We start from the raw sequence: 17,931 nt of genomic DNA, 5'->3' as shown, positions 1-17,931 counted from the left end.
ACAAATTAGGTGAGGTATCATGCACAGTCCATTCTAATATTTTTTCTCAGATTCCATAGTTCCCTACATGTGTTTATTAATATATGTATATAAATCTAAATGTGTATGGAAAAGTTTCATAACTATATCTGTTTATTATCCACCTTCTTAATCCAATTGGATGGTAAAAGCTGATTTCTTTTGAATGAATCGGAATTACATAAAAGAGGCCTCTATTCAGGGTCTCTGTGAAATTACATAATCTGAAAATAAGAGCAATTGAAGATTTTCAGTATCCATACAAAATATTTATTATGTTTGGACTGTATAGGGATCTCTCCATGATGCTTATGTACATTTATAGAAGCTACATATTTTCTATTTTATATATTCATTGTATCACTCAACAAAGATATCTTTGTGATCATGTTATACAATCTTATATAATTTTTTTATCTATGTGGAAAGCATCTTGCTTGTGGAGAGGTTATATTTTCTTCTTCCAAATTCAGTGCTTTAAAAAAATCAAAAGAATGAAAAAAGTAGAAGAGAATATGAAACATATCTCATTAGAAAAAATTGATCTGGAGAACAGATAGAGGAAAAAAACAATAAAAAAAACTTTCTGGACGATGATAAAAAAAATAAAAAAGAACCTAGACACAATATTGTAAGAAAGTATTAAGGGAAAATGTCCTGAAGTTCTAGAATAAGACAGTAAAATAGAAATAGAAAAAAAAATCCACCAATAACAATCTGAAAAAGATACTAGGATGAAAACTTACAGGAATATCTAGCCAAATATCAAAGCTTCAAGGTTAAGGAAAAAATAATACAAGCAATAAGAAAAAAAAAAATTAACTACTACGAAACCACAATCAAGATTACACAAGACCAAGCAGATTCCACACTAAAAGACTATAGATTTTGGAACATTATATTTCAAAGAGCAAAAAAATTATTGAGATTATGACCAAAAATAACTTATCCAGCAAAGTTCAGTATGATCCTGAACGGGGGAAGAAAAGGACATTTAAAGAACTGAAGTTCTTTTGGATATTTGTGACAAGACAACTAGAACTCAATGGAAAATGTGACATGTTCAATCCAAAAGAAATATAATTTAAACATTAAAAACATTAAAATAAGCAGGCCAAACTGATTACTTCTTATATGTGAAAATGTTATCAGTATTCTTAAGATACTTGGGTGTTTGGAAGAAAGATTGGGCTGAGCTGAGTATGATAAGGTGATTCTAAAAAACAAAACTGGATAAGAAAAGGTAAAAAATAATTATCCCATACAAATGAGGAGTGAAAGGAAAAGCTGATACAGAGGAAATGCATGGGAATAGAGGGATGGACAGCAGGAGATAATAGTAGGCCTTCCCCTCACAGAACTACCAAAAATATATGCCAAAAAAGTAAATAAAATTTTAGTAAGCTAGGTATAACAGGTATCTGGGAAAATATCTAATGGTAACCATCTGAGAAAAGTTATCTAACTTTGTTAAATATTTAAAACAAAAAATCCCCCAAGTATATAAAAGCTTTGCAGTTTCATATATAATCCCTTTCCCCCCTGTTCTATTTTATTATGCAAATACTTGTTTTATTTCTTAAATTCAGAAGTAAAAAAACAAACCCAAGTGCCTTTAGAAACATGTCACCCATAATAAGCATTTCCCCCATCTTCCCTAGTCCTCTCCAGCATATGTGTGGTAAGGTTCCATTGTATAGTCTTTTTGACTTAATAACTTCTTAAATACCAGCACCATTTATTGAAGTTATATTCCTAGTGTGAATGCTTCTCCTATATCAGTCTAATCACTTATATATCAATATATCACCATAACCAAAAAAAAAAAAGGATCAATTCTACTTTCTCAATCTGACATAGTTTGCCTCTTGCCAAGATCTCTCTGGAGGTTCTTTCTTGGCCTTCTTTTCATTTTTTTGAGGTATTAGTGCTTCAAATCTTAAAATTTTAAAATCTTTTATTTCTATATCAATTCCATTTAAAAATACAACTTCTTTATTATCAAAGATAAAACATAAAAAGTTCAGTAAAACCAACCAATCTATTTAAACCAAGTTCAAACAATATGTTTTTTTTTTTTTTGCATTTAACATATACTTTCTTTTTTTTTCTTATAGCTTTTTATTTACAAGTTATATGCATGGGTAATTTTACAGCACTGACAATTACCAAACCTTTTGTTCCAATTTTTCCCCTCCTTCCCTCCCACTCCCTCCCCCAGATGGCAGGTTGACCAATACATGTTAAATATGTTAAAGTATAAATTAAATACAATATAAGTATACATGTCCAAACAGTTATTTTGCTGTACAAAAAGAGTCAGACTTTGAAACAGTGTACAATTAGCCTGTGAAGGAAATCAAAAATGCAGGCAGACAAAAATAGAGGGATTGGGAATTCTATTTAGTGTTTCATAGTCATCTCCCTGAATTCTTTCACTGGGGGTAGCTGATTCAATTCATTACTACTCTATTGGAACTGATTTGGTTTATCTCATTGCTGAAGAGGGCCACATCCATCAGAATTGATCATTTGTATTGTTGTTGCTGTGTATAATGATCTCTTGATCCTGCTCATTTCACTTGGCATCAATTCATGTAAGTCTCTCCAGGCCTTCCTGAAATCATCCTGCCAAACAATATATGTAATAGTCTTCTACTTTTGCAAAGGAGGGACATGTATTTTTTCATCACTTATGTGGAATCAATTTTGGTTATTAGAATTATATAGTGTGTGGGACAGGAGCATGACTCCCTTTCCCAAATTAACTAATCAGAGACATCTTCAGGTACAAAGAGGAAGCATTTATTTAGTCCCTGCAGGGAGAGGCCCAAGCACACATGGGAAACATCTCAGGTCCCAACATATGCTTGACCTGACAAGCCTGAAGCAGTAAAGCTGGTTAAGTAGCAAAACCCAAGTTTTTTCATTGGATAGACTAAAAGGAAGTAACCATCACTGACCAACAGTCACCAAAGTTGTCTGCTTCCTGTGGGTCACATAGTTTTTTTTGTCATTTCCTGTCACTGACCTAAGGCCTTGGCTTTTAGAGACCTCTAGGCCTCTAGAGATCATGTGACTTCTTGCAACCTGGACCCAAGACCTGATCTTCTGGCTCTGCAGATCTCTGGGAATAGGGATCATGTGACTTAGGCCTAGTCTCATAGACTTCTTGAGAAAGCTTCACCTTTCTGTCTCACTCAGTAGCATATAGTTTTTGTTGTTCTTTTATTTACTGCAGGGAGTGTTTATTGTTTTTCTGCTTTTGTTTACTTTGTTTCATCACATTCATGTACCACAATTTGTTTAGATGTTACCCAATGTGTTGGAATCTACTTTGATTCCAGTTTGTTGCTACCACAAAAAAGCTGCTTTACAACATTATAAGTGATCTGCTATAATGGACTTATCTTCTTTCAGCATTATAATAATTCAAGCCAATTCCAAAAAACTAGAGATGGAAAATGTGATTCATACCCAGGGAAAGAACTATGGAGTTCAAATGCATATCAAGCATTCTATTGCATACTATTTTCATTTTCCTTCCTTCCTTATATTTTTTTCCTTCATGTTCTGATTCTTCTTTCACAACATGACTAATGTGGAAACATGTTTAACATGACTGTACTTGTATTGCCTATATTGAATTGTTTTGTTGTCTTGGGGGAGGGCAAAAGAGAGGGAGACAAATTTGGAACTCAAATTTGTACAAGTATGAATGTTGAAAAGTATCTGTATATAATTGGAAAAAATAAAATAAGTGAAAAAAAAAAACCCAAAACAAACAAGCTGAAATAAATATTTTGATGTACATGAAATGTTTCTAATTTTGACTTTTTTGGAGGCATATATTTAGGAGCAAGATCAAAAGATATGGACATTTTAGTCACTTTTGTAGCATAATTCCAAATTGCTTTTCAATTCATATTTCTACTAACAGGTTTTAGGATGTTTTTCTTTCCCGTTTTTTTGCACTCCTTTTGACATCTCTGCCAATTTGCTAAGCATGAAATAAATTACTTTGCTTTATATTTCTCTTATTATTAGTGATTTGTAGAAATCACATTGTTCACATTGTTGTTAATAGCTGACAATTTTTCTTTTGAGAATTATTTGCTTATATCTTTTGACTACTTATTTATTTATGTTAGTTCTCTATGATGTGAACTCTAAACCAGCTGGTCAACTTTAAATCAGCTTATTCTCAGGAACTGCTAGCCAATTTTAAATCAGTTTATTCTCAGGAACTGCTAAAAACAAGCCCATCCTATTCCTATTATCAATCATAATCAGGTCAGTTTCCCCAGACTATCTTGTTAGCATAGAATGACGTGAAGTTGCTCTATCAGCTCATTTGACCTCTCTTGATTAGTATTCCAACCTCTAAGACTATCTTGATTAGCATATCCCAAACTTCTTCCTGCATCTTTCCCTCAGCAACTTTTCTCCTCTAAGATTTTAAAAATCATTGCTTCCAAAAGCACATTGCTTAATTGGTATGCCTCTGCCTTGCTAGGTCATGTTTAATTAAGTCCATGAGCTACTTCACATAATAAAAGTCAAATTTTTGTAACCTATATTGTATATTTCTGACATTATGACATTATTTGTGTTGCAAATCAAATCGTTATGTTCTCCCAAATCTATTTCAGATTTCTATGTCATATTACCAGTTCATATGATGCATATTATCACTTCACTTTATATAATTGGAAATATCAGGTCTTAGAGATATTTGATGCAAAAAATGACAGTATCCTTACCCTAGCTAGCTGCACTGATTTTGTCACAGCATTGTTATTCATGTAACTGAAATTAAATACTTTATCTTTTGGATCACATGTATTCCTTGCTTGGTTAAGAACTCTCTCCCTTATTCTACCTTTCTATAGTGCCCAAACTAATTCTCTTCTGTTTTTTTTTTAAACCTTTAACATGCACCTTTCATATCAGTTTTCAGTTTATTGTGATAAGAAGCTTGTACTGACATGAGCTAATTGTTTAAAACTAATTTTCACCAGAACACATGTCCATTTTCTCAATAGTTCTAAGTCAAGTAAGGAGATCTTCACCAACAATTTATGCTTTTAGGTTTACTATGTAACAGATTCCTGAGTTCTAATTTTGCTGTATAAACATTTCAGTTTTCTAATTAATACCAAATAGTTTTAATGATGGCATGTAAGAGCTATCCCTTTCTTCACTCCCACTTCCCCCCCAAATGTTTTCCATGAGATTTTAATCCTTTTGTTCCTTCAAATGAATTTTAATATTTTTATCTGACTTTATCTCATCATATATTCCCTTGACAATATGATTGGTATGGTATTGTCCATAAATTAATATTGTCATCTTTTATTATATTAGAGCATCCCAGCTATGAATACTCATTAACTGTCTATAGTTTCTAGTCTTCTTTTCTTTAAACAGAATTAAGACAATGTGACAAATTTGTTTTGCTTGACTATGCTTTATCTGTTACAAAAAACAAAACAAAACACTGTTTTCCTTTCTTTTTCTTTCTTTTCTTTTTCTTTTCTTTTTCTTTTCTTTTTTTTTTTTTTGGTGGGAGGTATGAGGCTGGATAGAAGGAAGGGGGTGACAAGGGATAAGACATAAAAAAGAGGATAAATAAAGAAGAAAGTCATTTAATATTTAAACAACAATTATGACCACAATCACAAGAGAATTGAAGGCCAGAAAGAACTGTAATTATAATAGATTTGAAATGTACATGTTGAATAGATAGAAAACATGACAGAATAATTGTGTTTACATTAAGTTTCTGCACAAACAAAATCAATGCAATCAAGATTAGAAGGAAAACAAGAAACAAGGAAAAAATGATTACACCAAATTTCTCTGAAAAAGGCTTCATTTCTTAAATATATAATGAATGGAGTCAAATTCATAAGAATATGAGTCATTCCCCAATTGATAAATGGCCAAAGGATAGAAACAGGCAATTTTCAGAAGAAGAAATCAAAGCTTTCTATAGTCATATAAAAAATGATAAAAATCATGATTGGTTAGAAATGTAAATTAAAATAACTCCAAGGTACCACTTCACACCTATCAGATTAATTAATATGAGAAGGGAAAAAAAAGTGTTGGAGGGAATATAGAAAAATTGAAGATACAAACTCAGTGTTAATAGAGTTGAAAGCAATCAACTGCTCTGGAAAGCAATTTCGCTATGAAACTATGTATCTAGCAATACCAATACTAGGTCTATATCCCAAAGAAGTCAAAGAATCAGGATGAGTTATATGTATAAAAATATAGCAGTTCTTTTGGGGTAGCAAAAGAATAGAGGATGAACATCAGTTGGAGAATGGCTGAACAAGTTGTGGTACATGATTGTGATGGAATACTACAATGCTATAAAAAAGAACAAGCAGGATGCTCTCATAAAAACTTGGAAAGACATGAATTGATGCAAACAGAAGTGAGCATATCCAGGAAAACATTATTCACCCAGTAATAGCAATATTGTACAATGACCAATTTTGAAACAACTCAGCTACTCTCAGCAAAACTATGATCCAAGACAATTCTGAAGGACTTAAAATAAAAAGTGTTATCCAGTTCTATAGGAAGAATTAATGGTAGCATGCTTTTAAACTTTGAGTCTTTTTGATGTTTTCTTTTACAATATAGCTAATAGTATGGAAGTATGTTTTGCATGACTACATAATTTAAAATCTATATGAAATTCCTTGCCTTCTCAGGGGAGAAAATTTGGAATTCAAAAATTTTAAAAATAGTTAAAAAATGTTTTTACATTTTCTCCTTAACAGGAGAAAAAATTAAGCAAGAAGAAAAACAATTTATTATAGTAAACTAAATTCATTATAAATTTGAAATGAAAAACAAATTCATATTTAATCATCTTTGCTTGCTCTACTATGTATGTGGAAATGCTTGTTTTATTTAGTATTCCTTGAGTTTGGAATTAAAAAATGCTTTAAAATGTATTTCATAATTGATCTACACAAGTCTTGAATACATCGACTTTCAGGTATTTTGTGTATAAATAACTGACTATCTTATTGTCTTGCAAATGACCTTTTAGTTGCTATTCTTCACCATTTTTGAGTCATCCAGGTTGATAACCTAGGAAAATAAATTTCTAGGTTCTTTTCCCATGTTCACTCACATTAGTTGCTTGTTTTTATCAATATCTACACATCATTTCCCTTCTCCCCATTCACATTACAATCACTATAATACAAGGTGTCTCACAAGTATGATACAAGTGTGATATCTTCAGATTCCTTACATTGTGAGGCTTGCTTGGAAAACAACTATATTAAGGGCATTCCTTGATTTATGTAAAGTAAACATATGAAAATCTTCATTTATAGATCAGTTAACAAGATTGGTAAAATAGGTGTGATTATCTGATTCACAAAAATTCACTTGAAAGTGACTCCACTAAGTACCAACCTCCTTTCTGGGAAGTTTATTATAAAAGTTTTTTTCTTTGGGTGTAAAAATGTTTGGTTATAGGTGATTTAAGCATTTGACAGGTCTAAAAGATAAGAGAAACTTTACATTGATATTAATAAGTACAACCAATTCAAAATTAATTAGAAATTTTAAAAACATATACTTTAAAGTTATAAATATAAGACAATGAGAAAACAATTAAATTTATAAAAATTAAAGACTTTTTGATGACATATAATGTATAGTTTTTATATGGAAATTGTTTCCATTTCTAAAATATTGCTAATACCCAAAAGGAATTAAAGTTTAGTTTTAAAAGAACAATATTCCCCTCAGATAGCTTAAAAAGAAATAGTTTCTTCCTCTTAAACATCTCTGAAATAGTTAACAAAATGCTTGATCTAAACTTTTAATTTTATCTGTACTATTTCATGTTTCCAAAACATGTATACAAATGTCAATGAAAGATAGGTCATTTTAAAATTTCATTTGAAGATTAAACTTAAGCATAATCTTTAGTCTGTATTCTGGAATTCAATTACTGAAATAATATCCATGATTTTAGAACCAATATGATCATGGAAAATAAATCTAAACACAATTCTGACAAGGTAAAATACTCACTCTGCATATATTGATTTCATTGATTGCATTACTGTCTTCATCTATTCAGAAAAATTGCTGAATGAGTAGGTAATAGTGAAATGTGAGTTACATGTGAAGGGAGTGAAGGAAGCATTAGAATATAAAATGGTCAAAATTAGGAACTGCCTGTAATTCACAGAAAAATGTTACTTTGAATATCAAAGGGACGTAGAATTCTTTTGGCTAACCTCTATGAACAGTTAATGGATTTTAGGTAATGAGGTAGCTTTTTTTTGCATGACGGGTGGAATCCATCTTATTGTTTTAATCACCCTAAATCTATTCATAGCACTATGCCATGTCATTTCTTTATCAAAACCACTATGATTTCTTAATCAAAAACCAATTCATAGCCCATTATTTTAAAAATGCAAAGTATATAACATTTCATCAGGATGATTAATTCCCCCTTCCTCCCCCCCACCCCAAGAAAATTGAGGTTAAGTGATTGCCCAGGGTCACACAGCCAAGAAGTTTGAAACCACATTTGAACTCAGGTCCTCCTGACTTCAGGCTGGTGCCACTTAGCTGCCCCCCCCAAAAAATTTTTTTTAAATAAGGAATCATATCATGGACCTTAAAAAAACCATCACTACAGGTCATGAAAATACAAAACAAACATAAATCAGTTGTGGCTCCTTAAGACTTATTACTTTTAGGATCTAGCATGATGATGAATGCAAGAATCATGAATTTGTATACAAAGAATTGTATAATCAATATAAATGTAGTTCAAAACCCTAAATTTTACAAATTGAACACACCTACATATGTGTTCCAAACTCCTCAATGCAGATTTTGTTATAGCTATAGGAGTCAGGAATTTTATGCTATCAGATGTTTCAAACAACTGAGCTGTTTAATAAAATGCATAGTCCTCATAGTGATTTCTTTACTTTCCAATGAGCTGGTCAAATTGTTGTTTAAATAGAAAACAGGTAAACCTCAATTTAAACAAACATGATATATATAATTCCACATTTAGCAAAAAAGTTAAATTGGAAAGTATTTGCTACAGTGTTTCTTCAAATATTTGCCACCTATAGAATTTACAATATAATTTCACATCTAAAAATCTCTATATATTTACTTAATTCTTTCAGAAACATTGTAAGCACCATGGTCCAGAGTTAGAAGCAAATCAGAATAAAAAAGTAGGGTCAATACTAGGTCAAGTGAGACAGTGGCGCTATTATGTTACTGTTACAGAGTTATGAGAGAAATAGTGTGTTTGGATCATTTGAAGAAGAGAGGATTTGAGGCTACTAGTTAATAACTTTAAGGAAAGCCTTTGGACTCTTTCTGGTGTTTGAAAAGATCCTGCTTGGGACCCTTAGTAACCTTTTTAAAAAAAACCACTTATTTTTTAATTAGTAAACATTTATTTTATGTTCCTCCTATCCTACCCTCTGACATGGAAGAATAAAGAAAAAAGTATGACTTTTATTTGCACACCATGGTCATAAGTTATTTTCTTGGCTCTGCACATTTCACTATGTCTTCTTATCAGGTTTCTCTGAGAAGTTTTCTTCTTCATCATTTCTTTCAGCATATTACATTCATATAGCATAATAATTTGTTCAGCCATTCCCCAACTGATAGGCACCTCCTTATCTCCTGAAAGCTTTTCTTGATGCAGGTGTCTTTCTACTGGTTTGATAACTCAAGGAGCTTCTATTGTTTCTGAGTTTTCCTTTCCTTGGGAATACCATGTGATTTGGGTTATAGTTGGGATTTCTCACTGAAAGGGAAATGAAGTTTGCCTACAACTAAAGACTGTTTAAGAAGGCTTTCCTGAAAACTCCAAATACAGCTTATGCAGAATTGAAGAATGTCATAATCAGAGAAGACATGAGAAGTCAAATAGACCAACAAATACCAAGCCAAGAATTTCTTCTACACTATAAACAAGAAAGTCTTTTGGATTTCATTCAAGCCAGGAGGAGTTCAATAACTTTTGAGGTATTCTACTTTCGACTTTCTGACAGTTAGAGATCTTCCTTATTCAACATACCAAAAATTCAAGTTAAATTTTTATTTTCTACAACACATACACAAAGTTCTTTGCTCTGCTCTCTGAGGTCAAGCAGAATAAGTTTAATTCTTCTTCTATGCCTTAATATATTTGAATTGAAACTCCTATGTTTCCCATATAAGAAGGCAGAACCCTATCAATTCTAAGAAAAATATATTTACATTGTTATTAAAAAAGAAAAAAAAATGGATTTTAAAATTTAATATGTAGTTAAAATTAAATTAAAAGTGTATTTACTAAAAACCAACTTTGTCACTTTCCCTTAAAACTTGTTCCTTCTCTTATAAGCATATAATTAGGAAAAGTTAATTCTCTCTTAGTCCTCGCATCCAGTCTGCTGCTAAATGTCAGTTTCCTCTTTAAGAATATTTACCAAAAACTTAAGTGTTGGAGATACAAAGAAGAAAAATATGATAATCCTTGCTCACAGGAAATTTATAATCTAGTGAAAACATAATCTGTTTTGAGTTGTGTCTGACTTTTCATCACCTCTTTTGGGATTTTCTTGGCAAAGATACTGGAGTGATCTGTCACTTCAATTCATTTTTTTACAGATGAGGAAACTCAGGCAAATGGGGTTGAGTGACTTGTCCAGGGCCAGACGGCTAATAAGTGTCTTAGGGCAAATTTAAACTCAAGTATTTTTCTCTCTATCCACTGCACCATTTTGTTACTCCATCTTGTGAACATAATGCATGTTCATAAATAAGAATTATAATATATGATAAGAATAAAAGAGATATTGAGAATACTATATAGTACCTTGAAGAAGGAGAGAGCTTTTAGCTAGAAGGATTAGAAAAAAATTTTAGGAAGGAAGTGGCACTTCAGCTGGACCTTAAAGGAAGGCAAATATTTTAACAGATGGGTATGTGTTTTAAGTAGATACAAATAAGTAGTATAAGATGGTGTGTTTAGTTTAAAAAACAGTTAGTAGTCCAGTCTGACTGGAATATAGAGTACATGAAAGAGGAATAGTGTGAAAAGGCTAGAAAGATACTGATAATGTGCCAGGCTGAGAAATATGTATTTTATCTATGGGTAACCACTATATATTTTTAGTCACAGAGTGACAATATTAGGCCTATTCATTAGAATGATTATTTTGGCAACTTTACATAAGATAAATTATAGAAAAGAGAGACTATTAAGGGTCAGGTAGGAGTAATGAGACCTGATCTAATGTCTTGACACTAAGTGGAGAGAGGAATTGACATGAAAGACACTGCAAAAACAATTGACAAATACTGTTCAGTGCTGGATGTAGAATCTAAGGGAGAGAGAAGGACAACTTCTGTTTTGTTTTACTATGAGAGAAGGGACAAGTTTTTGAGGGAAGATAATGATTTCAGTTTGAGATGTGTAGGTGAGCAGAGAGAACTTCTTGGTAGTCTCAAATTGTATTGTATAGATGATTACCTTTTATAGAGCTGGTCTTTTATTTTATTTTTTTTACTTTATTTTTATAGTTTATTTCTTTTGCTTTGTTTCCTCTCTTTTAAAAAAATTTATTTAATAGCCTTTTATTTACAGGTTATATGTATGGGTAACTTTACAGCATTAACAATTGCCAAACCTCTTGTTCCAATTTTTCATCTCTTACCCCCCCACCCCCTCCCCCAGATGGCAGGATGACCAGTAGATGTTAAATATATTAAAATATAAATTAGATACACAATAAGTATACATGACCAAACCGTTATTTTGATGTACAAAAAGAACCAGACTATAGAACTGGTCTTAATAAGCAGATTGCTTTTACTAGATGACACAGATAATATACTTCAGAACATTTTCTACAAAAGACAAAGCTGCGGGTTTAATTTGTAGAGAACCTAATGGTTTTCACATCATTTTCACGCAAATTGTTTCATTTAATCTTTCTAATAATTTTGTAAGGTGGAGTAGGCAATTGCTATGGCCCTTCCTTAGCTATCTCATATCTAACTATATTGTATTTTTGCACCACATATATGCACGTTTATTATACACATAAAACCACACACATATACATATATATATATATACATAAATATCATCTACTAAAATTACCTACTGTATATTATTATATTAAATAGATTATAAGTTCCTTCATGGGAGGGGTTGTTTAATTTTTTTTTGCCTTTGTATCCAGAGTGCCTAGTATAGAAGGTCTTTAATAAATATTTGTTGTTTGATTGATTCAATGAAAAATGAAGAAACCAAGACTGAAGATTAATAATTTCCCCACTTACTGTGATTTTGGGACAGTACCATATGAAAAAATATGAAATACTTGGAAAGAGTGTCTAGTTGAGCAATATTTTAATTATTAATATGGATCTACTGAAAGAAAAGTTAGTTGTTAAAAATTTAAATTTAAATAATACACTTTTAAACAAAGAAGTATTAAAACTGGCCTAACCAAGTTGGTCTGCAGAGTGTTTTGCTACTTAATATGCCACATAAAACTAAGTGTCCCTTAACTTCTTAGAATACCAATTTACTCATTGGTAAAATAGTAATGAAGATTCCTGATATCCTGCCTGATTTGCAAGTATGTTCAGGAGTATCAATGAGATAATGTCTGCAGAACTAAATATTATTCTAAAATGTCAGCTATTAAAATTACTGTACTATTGGATATGCTTTTATATACAGTTAAAAATAAATTGTAAATAGCCTTTTGTATGAAAGGAGCTGCTAATAAAAACCATTGAAATAGTTTCCTTACATAGAAAAAGTCTACAATTTGGATTACTACAATAATTTTCTGAGGAAAGCAGTTTTACTAAACAATTAATAAGCTTTATTTCAATACATCTTACTTGTCATAAATTCTATATTCTTATAATTTGAAATAATGTATATTTGCAATATCTCTGTGAATGATATGCATGGTAAAGAGATTAATTGTAAATTATACAATTATAAAAACCTTATCAAACATCAAATGTACATGAAATATACATACCTCCAATTTTTTCTGATATTTGTCACATTCTAATTGACACTGTGTGAGGTTTCTTGCTGTTTCTTCTTGTAGGAGTTGAGCACGTTCACTTTCAAAAGATTTTAATTTGCTCTGGTGGAGAAATTCAGCCACTTTGCTTTCTGAACTGAGTTGTAATTCTCTGTATCTGAAAAAGGATAATTATGGAGACATAAAAGGAAGGTAGTCAAGACAATTTAAATAAAAAATATGATCACTCTTTTTTTGCCCCTTTATGTTTGCGAATGATTTTCCTATTAAATAAAACATTCACATATATGGAAATATAATACAAGTATAGATAAGATTATGTGCTTTAATTTCTCCAAAATATTTACCGAACGCTTTGTAAAGTGAATGGACAACTAATTTCCCATTTTATGTTTAATTTTAAGTACAGATAGCCAGGATTCCATATTGAATGTGGAAGAAATATTTTTTAAAAGGGTGTAAACATATTCTGTTTAATAGGTAATGCCATATGGAGTGTCCTAATTTTTAAACAATAGATTTAAACCGGGCTTTATAAAGATGATATCCCCTCCCCCCCAATCTTTACTATTTCTACCCCCATTTTGGATAAGCAGACAAATACCTTTAGTTTCTGTGTGGGAAAAAGGTGAAGAACTTACAGATTAAGCACATATTGATCAGAGACTGTTAGCTAAATTGATTGAAGCCTTAAAGGCCTCAGATTTTTGATAAAGCCTGGACTACATTCCATTGTCCAAAGAAGGGATTAAAGGTAAGAAGCTATACATCATCTTGTCTACTACATTCCACTGACTAAATAGGGGAACAGTAGACTTATGTGACCAATCACAACATATAGAGGGTGGGATTTTTGGGGTTCTTTTTCTGAAATGTATAAATACTGTGAACATTTTCAAGGGAGTGGCTCTGTCCTGCTGTGAATTCGGCTCATAGACCAGGATGGGGTCCGCTTCTTGAGATTCTAATAAATAATTCTGCTTTCTATGAGTGATCTCTGTAGTAGTCAATTTGGGTAGGTCTCTTTTTGTCCCAAGCATTTCTAAAAGGATTTTTCAAGCTAGTCAGAAACCATTATCAAAAAAGGTTCAATGAAAGTTGTAAAAACCCAAAGGCTACTTTATATCTTTTCTGGATCTGGCACACATATTAAAAAATATATATGCCAGGAAAAAGAGAGAGAGAGAGAGAGAGAGAGAGAGAGAGAATTCCAAAAAAAAAAAAAATACTATTTATGAATAATTTCAACGATTTTTACTATCTGCTTACTGTTTACATTAGTGATAACAAGGATTAAATAAAACACTCCATGGGATGAAATTTACACATACAAGTATAATATGATTTAGACTATAACAAATACCATATAAAGGGAAATTTTAGAAAGGGAAGAATACTTTCAGGTGGGGGATGTTTGGGGAGAAGAGGGAAAGGGATTAGGCTTCACAGAAAAAAGTTAAACTGATTCAGACTTAGAAATGAGGAGGAATTTCAAAACAAGAAGAGGTAATCAGAGTTAATTCATGACATACTGAGAAAACATAAGCAAAGCCACAAAGTAGAAGTCATTAGGTTATTCTAATAGGATAATCTAATGGATAAAGAAAAAAGGTATGGTGGGTAATTTAGTGGTATAATGAAAAAATTGCTATCCTTGCTAACTCTACTTTAATTCTGGGGCTTCTTAACTTGCCTTAATCTCCTCCCCCATGGATATCTCCCTTGTCTTCTTCCCTTCCACTTTGCTACTATTTCCATCCCTCCCTCCCTATATTTCTTTATAGATTTTGGAGGGTGTTATACCTTCAAGGCATATATGTAATATTGCCTATTTAACCCATTCCCAATGTGAGTAGATCTGCAGAACTATGAGCCCTCCTCCCCCTTCTAATGCCTCTGTGTCTGTTCTTCCTTTGTACCTCATTTGTATAATGTAGTTACTATTTTTAATTTAACTCTGCCCCAATCCTTCTTTTGAAATTTCTGATGTCAATCTTAAATATATGGTATACATTTCCATTGGAAAAAAATAAACAATTTGCCCATGTTTAGTTCCTTGAATTTGATCTTTGATTTTAACTGCTTTATATTAATTTTTCTATGAGTTTGGGTTTGGTTGAAAGTCCTGAAAATCTGCAAGTTTGTCAAAACTCCATATTTTTTTCCCATTCAATATTATGGTTGTACCAAGAGGTCCCCTGTTCTGCCCCAAGCCTTTTTGATTTTTCATCAGTCTATGTTCACTATGTGGCACAAATCTGTTCTGTTTGTGCAGGAAATCTAGAGAATTTATTGACCTACTCTGCCATCTTCCTGGAATTCTCCCCACACTTCTGTTTATTGATATAACTTAAAAACTGTGATACACAAAACTGAATAAATACAATGTCCTAGTTGAGCTTTGATTAAAGCAAAACACAGAAAGATGATAATCTCTTTTTATTGGGAAGCTAAAGGTATCTTAATGCAGCTCAGTGTAAGATTTGACATTTATCCTTACTGATTTAATCTGATTAGATTTAGTCCAGCATTTTAAGTATTTCAAGATCTTTTTTGGAGCCTGATTCTGTCATCTAATATGTCAGCTACTTTATCCCACTTAAGTTTAGTGTCATCCACAAATCTAATAAACATGCTATCAGATTGTGGGGAGTCTTGAATGGCTGAATAAAGAACAATGGAATATTTTTCAATAGGACTATACAGACAGTTTTCTAATAGAAGAATTTCAGGATCAGGGTAGAAAAATTAAAAAAAGATTACTCAATCTGCACTATAGAAGGATAGACTGGAGAGGAGAGAACTGGTTAGCAATAAAACTACTCAGAAAACTATTAAAATGGTTTAGGCAACATATATGACTATAACAATATAAATGGAAAAAATAATTAATACATAACTGAAAGCTGAAAAATTATAAAGAACAAAGAGGAGATATGAGAAGATACCCTGACTTCTGTGATGGTGGGAGGTCCACAGGTTTAAAATACTGCATATATTTTTACTTTTTCCAATGTAGTGAAAAATTTTGCTTTCTCCTCTTTTTCTTTCTTTAAAAAATGTTCTTTGTTTTATGTAATGACTCTCGGGAAAAGAATGAAAGGAAGTAATAATGGGAGAAATTTAGATAATGCAAAAACAAGTTATCAAAAATTTATATGAAAAATAATATAGTTCAGGCAAGAAATTGTGAGAGCCTTATTAATACTGGTTTCAATGAGAATGGAAGGAAAGGGATGGATTTAGGATATATCTTAGAGGTGATAATGTCACATTGTCATTAGTAAATTAGTATTATGGTGAGGATGAAAGAGTCAGAGATAAGCATATAAACCTGTATGACAAAAAGGATGATGTCACCCACAGAAATAATACATTAAGGCACAGCACAGGGTTTTTTTTTTGGTGGCAGTTCAGTTTTGGACACAGCAAACTTGAGGTGCTGGTGGTATCATATAGGTATAGAATATGTGATTAAAAATCTGGCACTACAGTTCAAAAGAGGAGGCTGGCTATAGAGTGACTTGCCTGAGCTTACAAAACTATTTTGAGACAGGATTCACATAAATATGTTCCTGTTCAAAGAGGCAGTCTATCCACTATATTTTTTCCTTTCTATATGTGTTAAAACTGCATCTTCTTGTAGCCTCTCAAATGACCTCCCACCTCTGTAATTATTACTTCCAAATAATGAATTTCAAAATTATAGTTCTAATATATTGCAGGTTGGCATGAGCATTTGAATGGGAATTTTAAGGGTTTTTTTCAGAAGCTAAAAATTACATGCAAAGGCCACTAGACAGCACAGAAAATGTATAGAAATGCATAAAATATATGGATAGCATTGTTCAATATACAATATCAATATATCCATATATATATATAATACCATAAGAATTCAGACTTTTCTGAAGGGAGAACTAAAAAATTTACATGGATTTTTTTCGATTGTGGGAGTAACCTTTGCAATGTGCAAGGGATAACTAGTAAGTTTATAAGTAACCTACAGAAAGGGGCATTAACAGGAAGTAAGATTTCAAAGGAGAACTTGGAAGTGATGTACAAAGTAACTCAAAGATTAAAGGAGCATTAATTTACAAATTGTATTATATATTCATAAAAAATCATATCCTGGCAATATGTGCTGAATAAAGAGAAGCCATCTAGGCTTTGCTGTCAGGATATTTTTGGATCTATAATATATAACTCCCAGATAAATTTCAGACCTCCAAAGTCAAGACCAGCAAATCAAATAGTGCTGATAATTTTGAGATGATATGGACATACGTTAACTTTAAAGTTTTATTGACAACTTTGAAGTGACTTGGCTCTGTTGATAAACTCACAGCAAGGTTACCAGATAATAATTACTCTGTTCTCCCTTACTCTCATATAAATGAGACCTTAAAGTCTTATGCCCTATTCCTTCACCCAGAAATCTTCCATCTCCATTGGATCCATGCTACCTAGTACATCCATGGTTACTATCAGGGCACTTTCTACCTCTCCATCTACCGAACCTTTTCCCCATTTATACCTTCCTTTTTTCATTATCCCATCTCCTGTCCTCATGCCATCTATTTCTGTACCCCTTTCATTGCTTGTCTCTGTACTTCCTGTGCTTTTTGCTTCCATACACTCTGTGCCTAATTATGTGATTGCTGCCCAATTTCTTGCTATTAGTCATGATTTTTCCTGTGAATATTCAAAGAACTTAGTATGCCTGTTCCCATTTTATAATTTCATAAACTAATTACCAATTTAAGTGAACACATTGTTAGAATCCTTACAAAGTGTTAAGTCATTAGAGTTGACAGAA

General features: G+C 31.8%; 1 protein-coding gene across 3 annotated transcripts in view; it reads right to left on the bottom strand.

Annotated features, from left to right (window-relative positions):
* The window catches only part of PIBF1 (progesterone immunomodulatory binding factor 1), a 271,889-nt gene that overhangs the window by 148,658 nt on the left and 105,300 nt on the right, over positions 1-17,931 (bottom strand). For all 3 annotated transcript variants that reach the window (XM_031958466.1, XM_031958465.1, XM_031958464.1), the window contains exon 11: positions 13,104-13,269. In XM_031958466.1, coding sequence (XP_031814326.1) covers positions 13,104-13,269 — 166 coding nt within the window. The remainder of the gene's footprint in view (positions 1-13,103; positions 13,270-17,931) is intronic.

This window comes from Sarcophilus harrisii, chromosome 3 (genome assembly GCF_902635505.1).
Source record: "Sarcophilus harrisii chromosome 3, mSarHar1.11, whole genome shotgun sequence".
NCBI classification, from domain to species: Eukaryota; Metazoa; Chordata; class Mammalia; order Dasyuromorphia; family Dasyuridae; genus Sarcophilus; species Sarcophilus harrisii.
The sequence above is the reverse complement of the archived record's forward strand: the minus strand, read 5'-3'. Positions and strand labels throughout refer to the sequence as shown.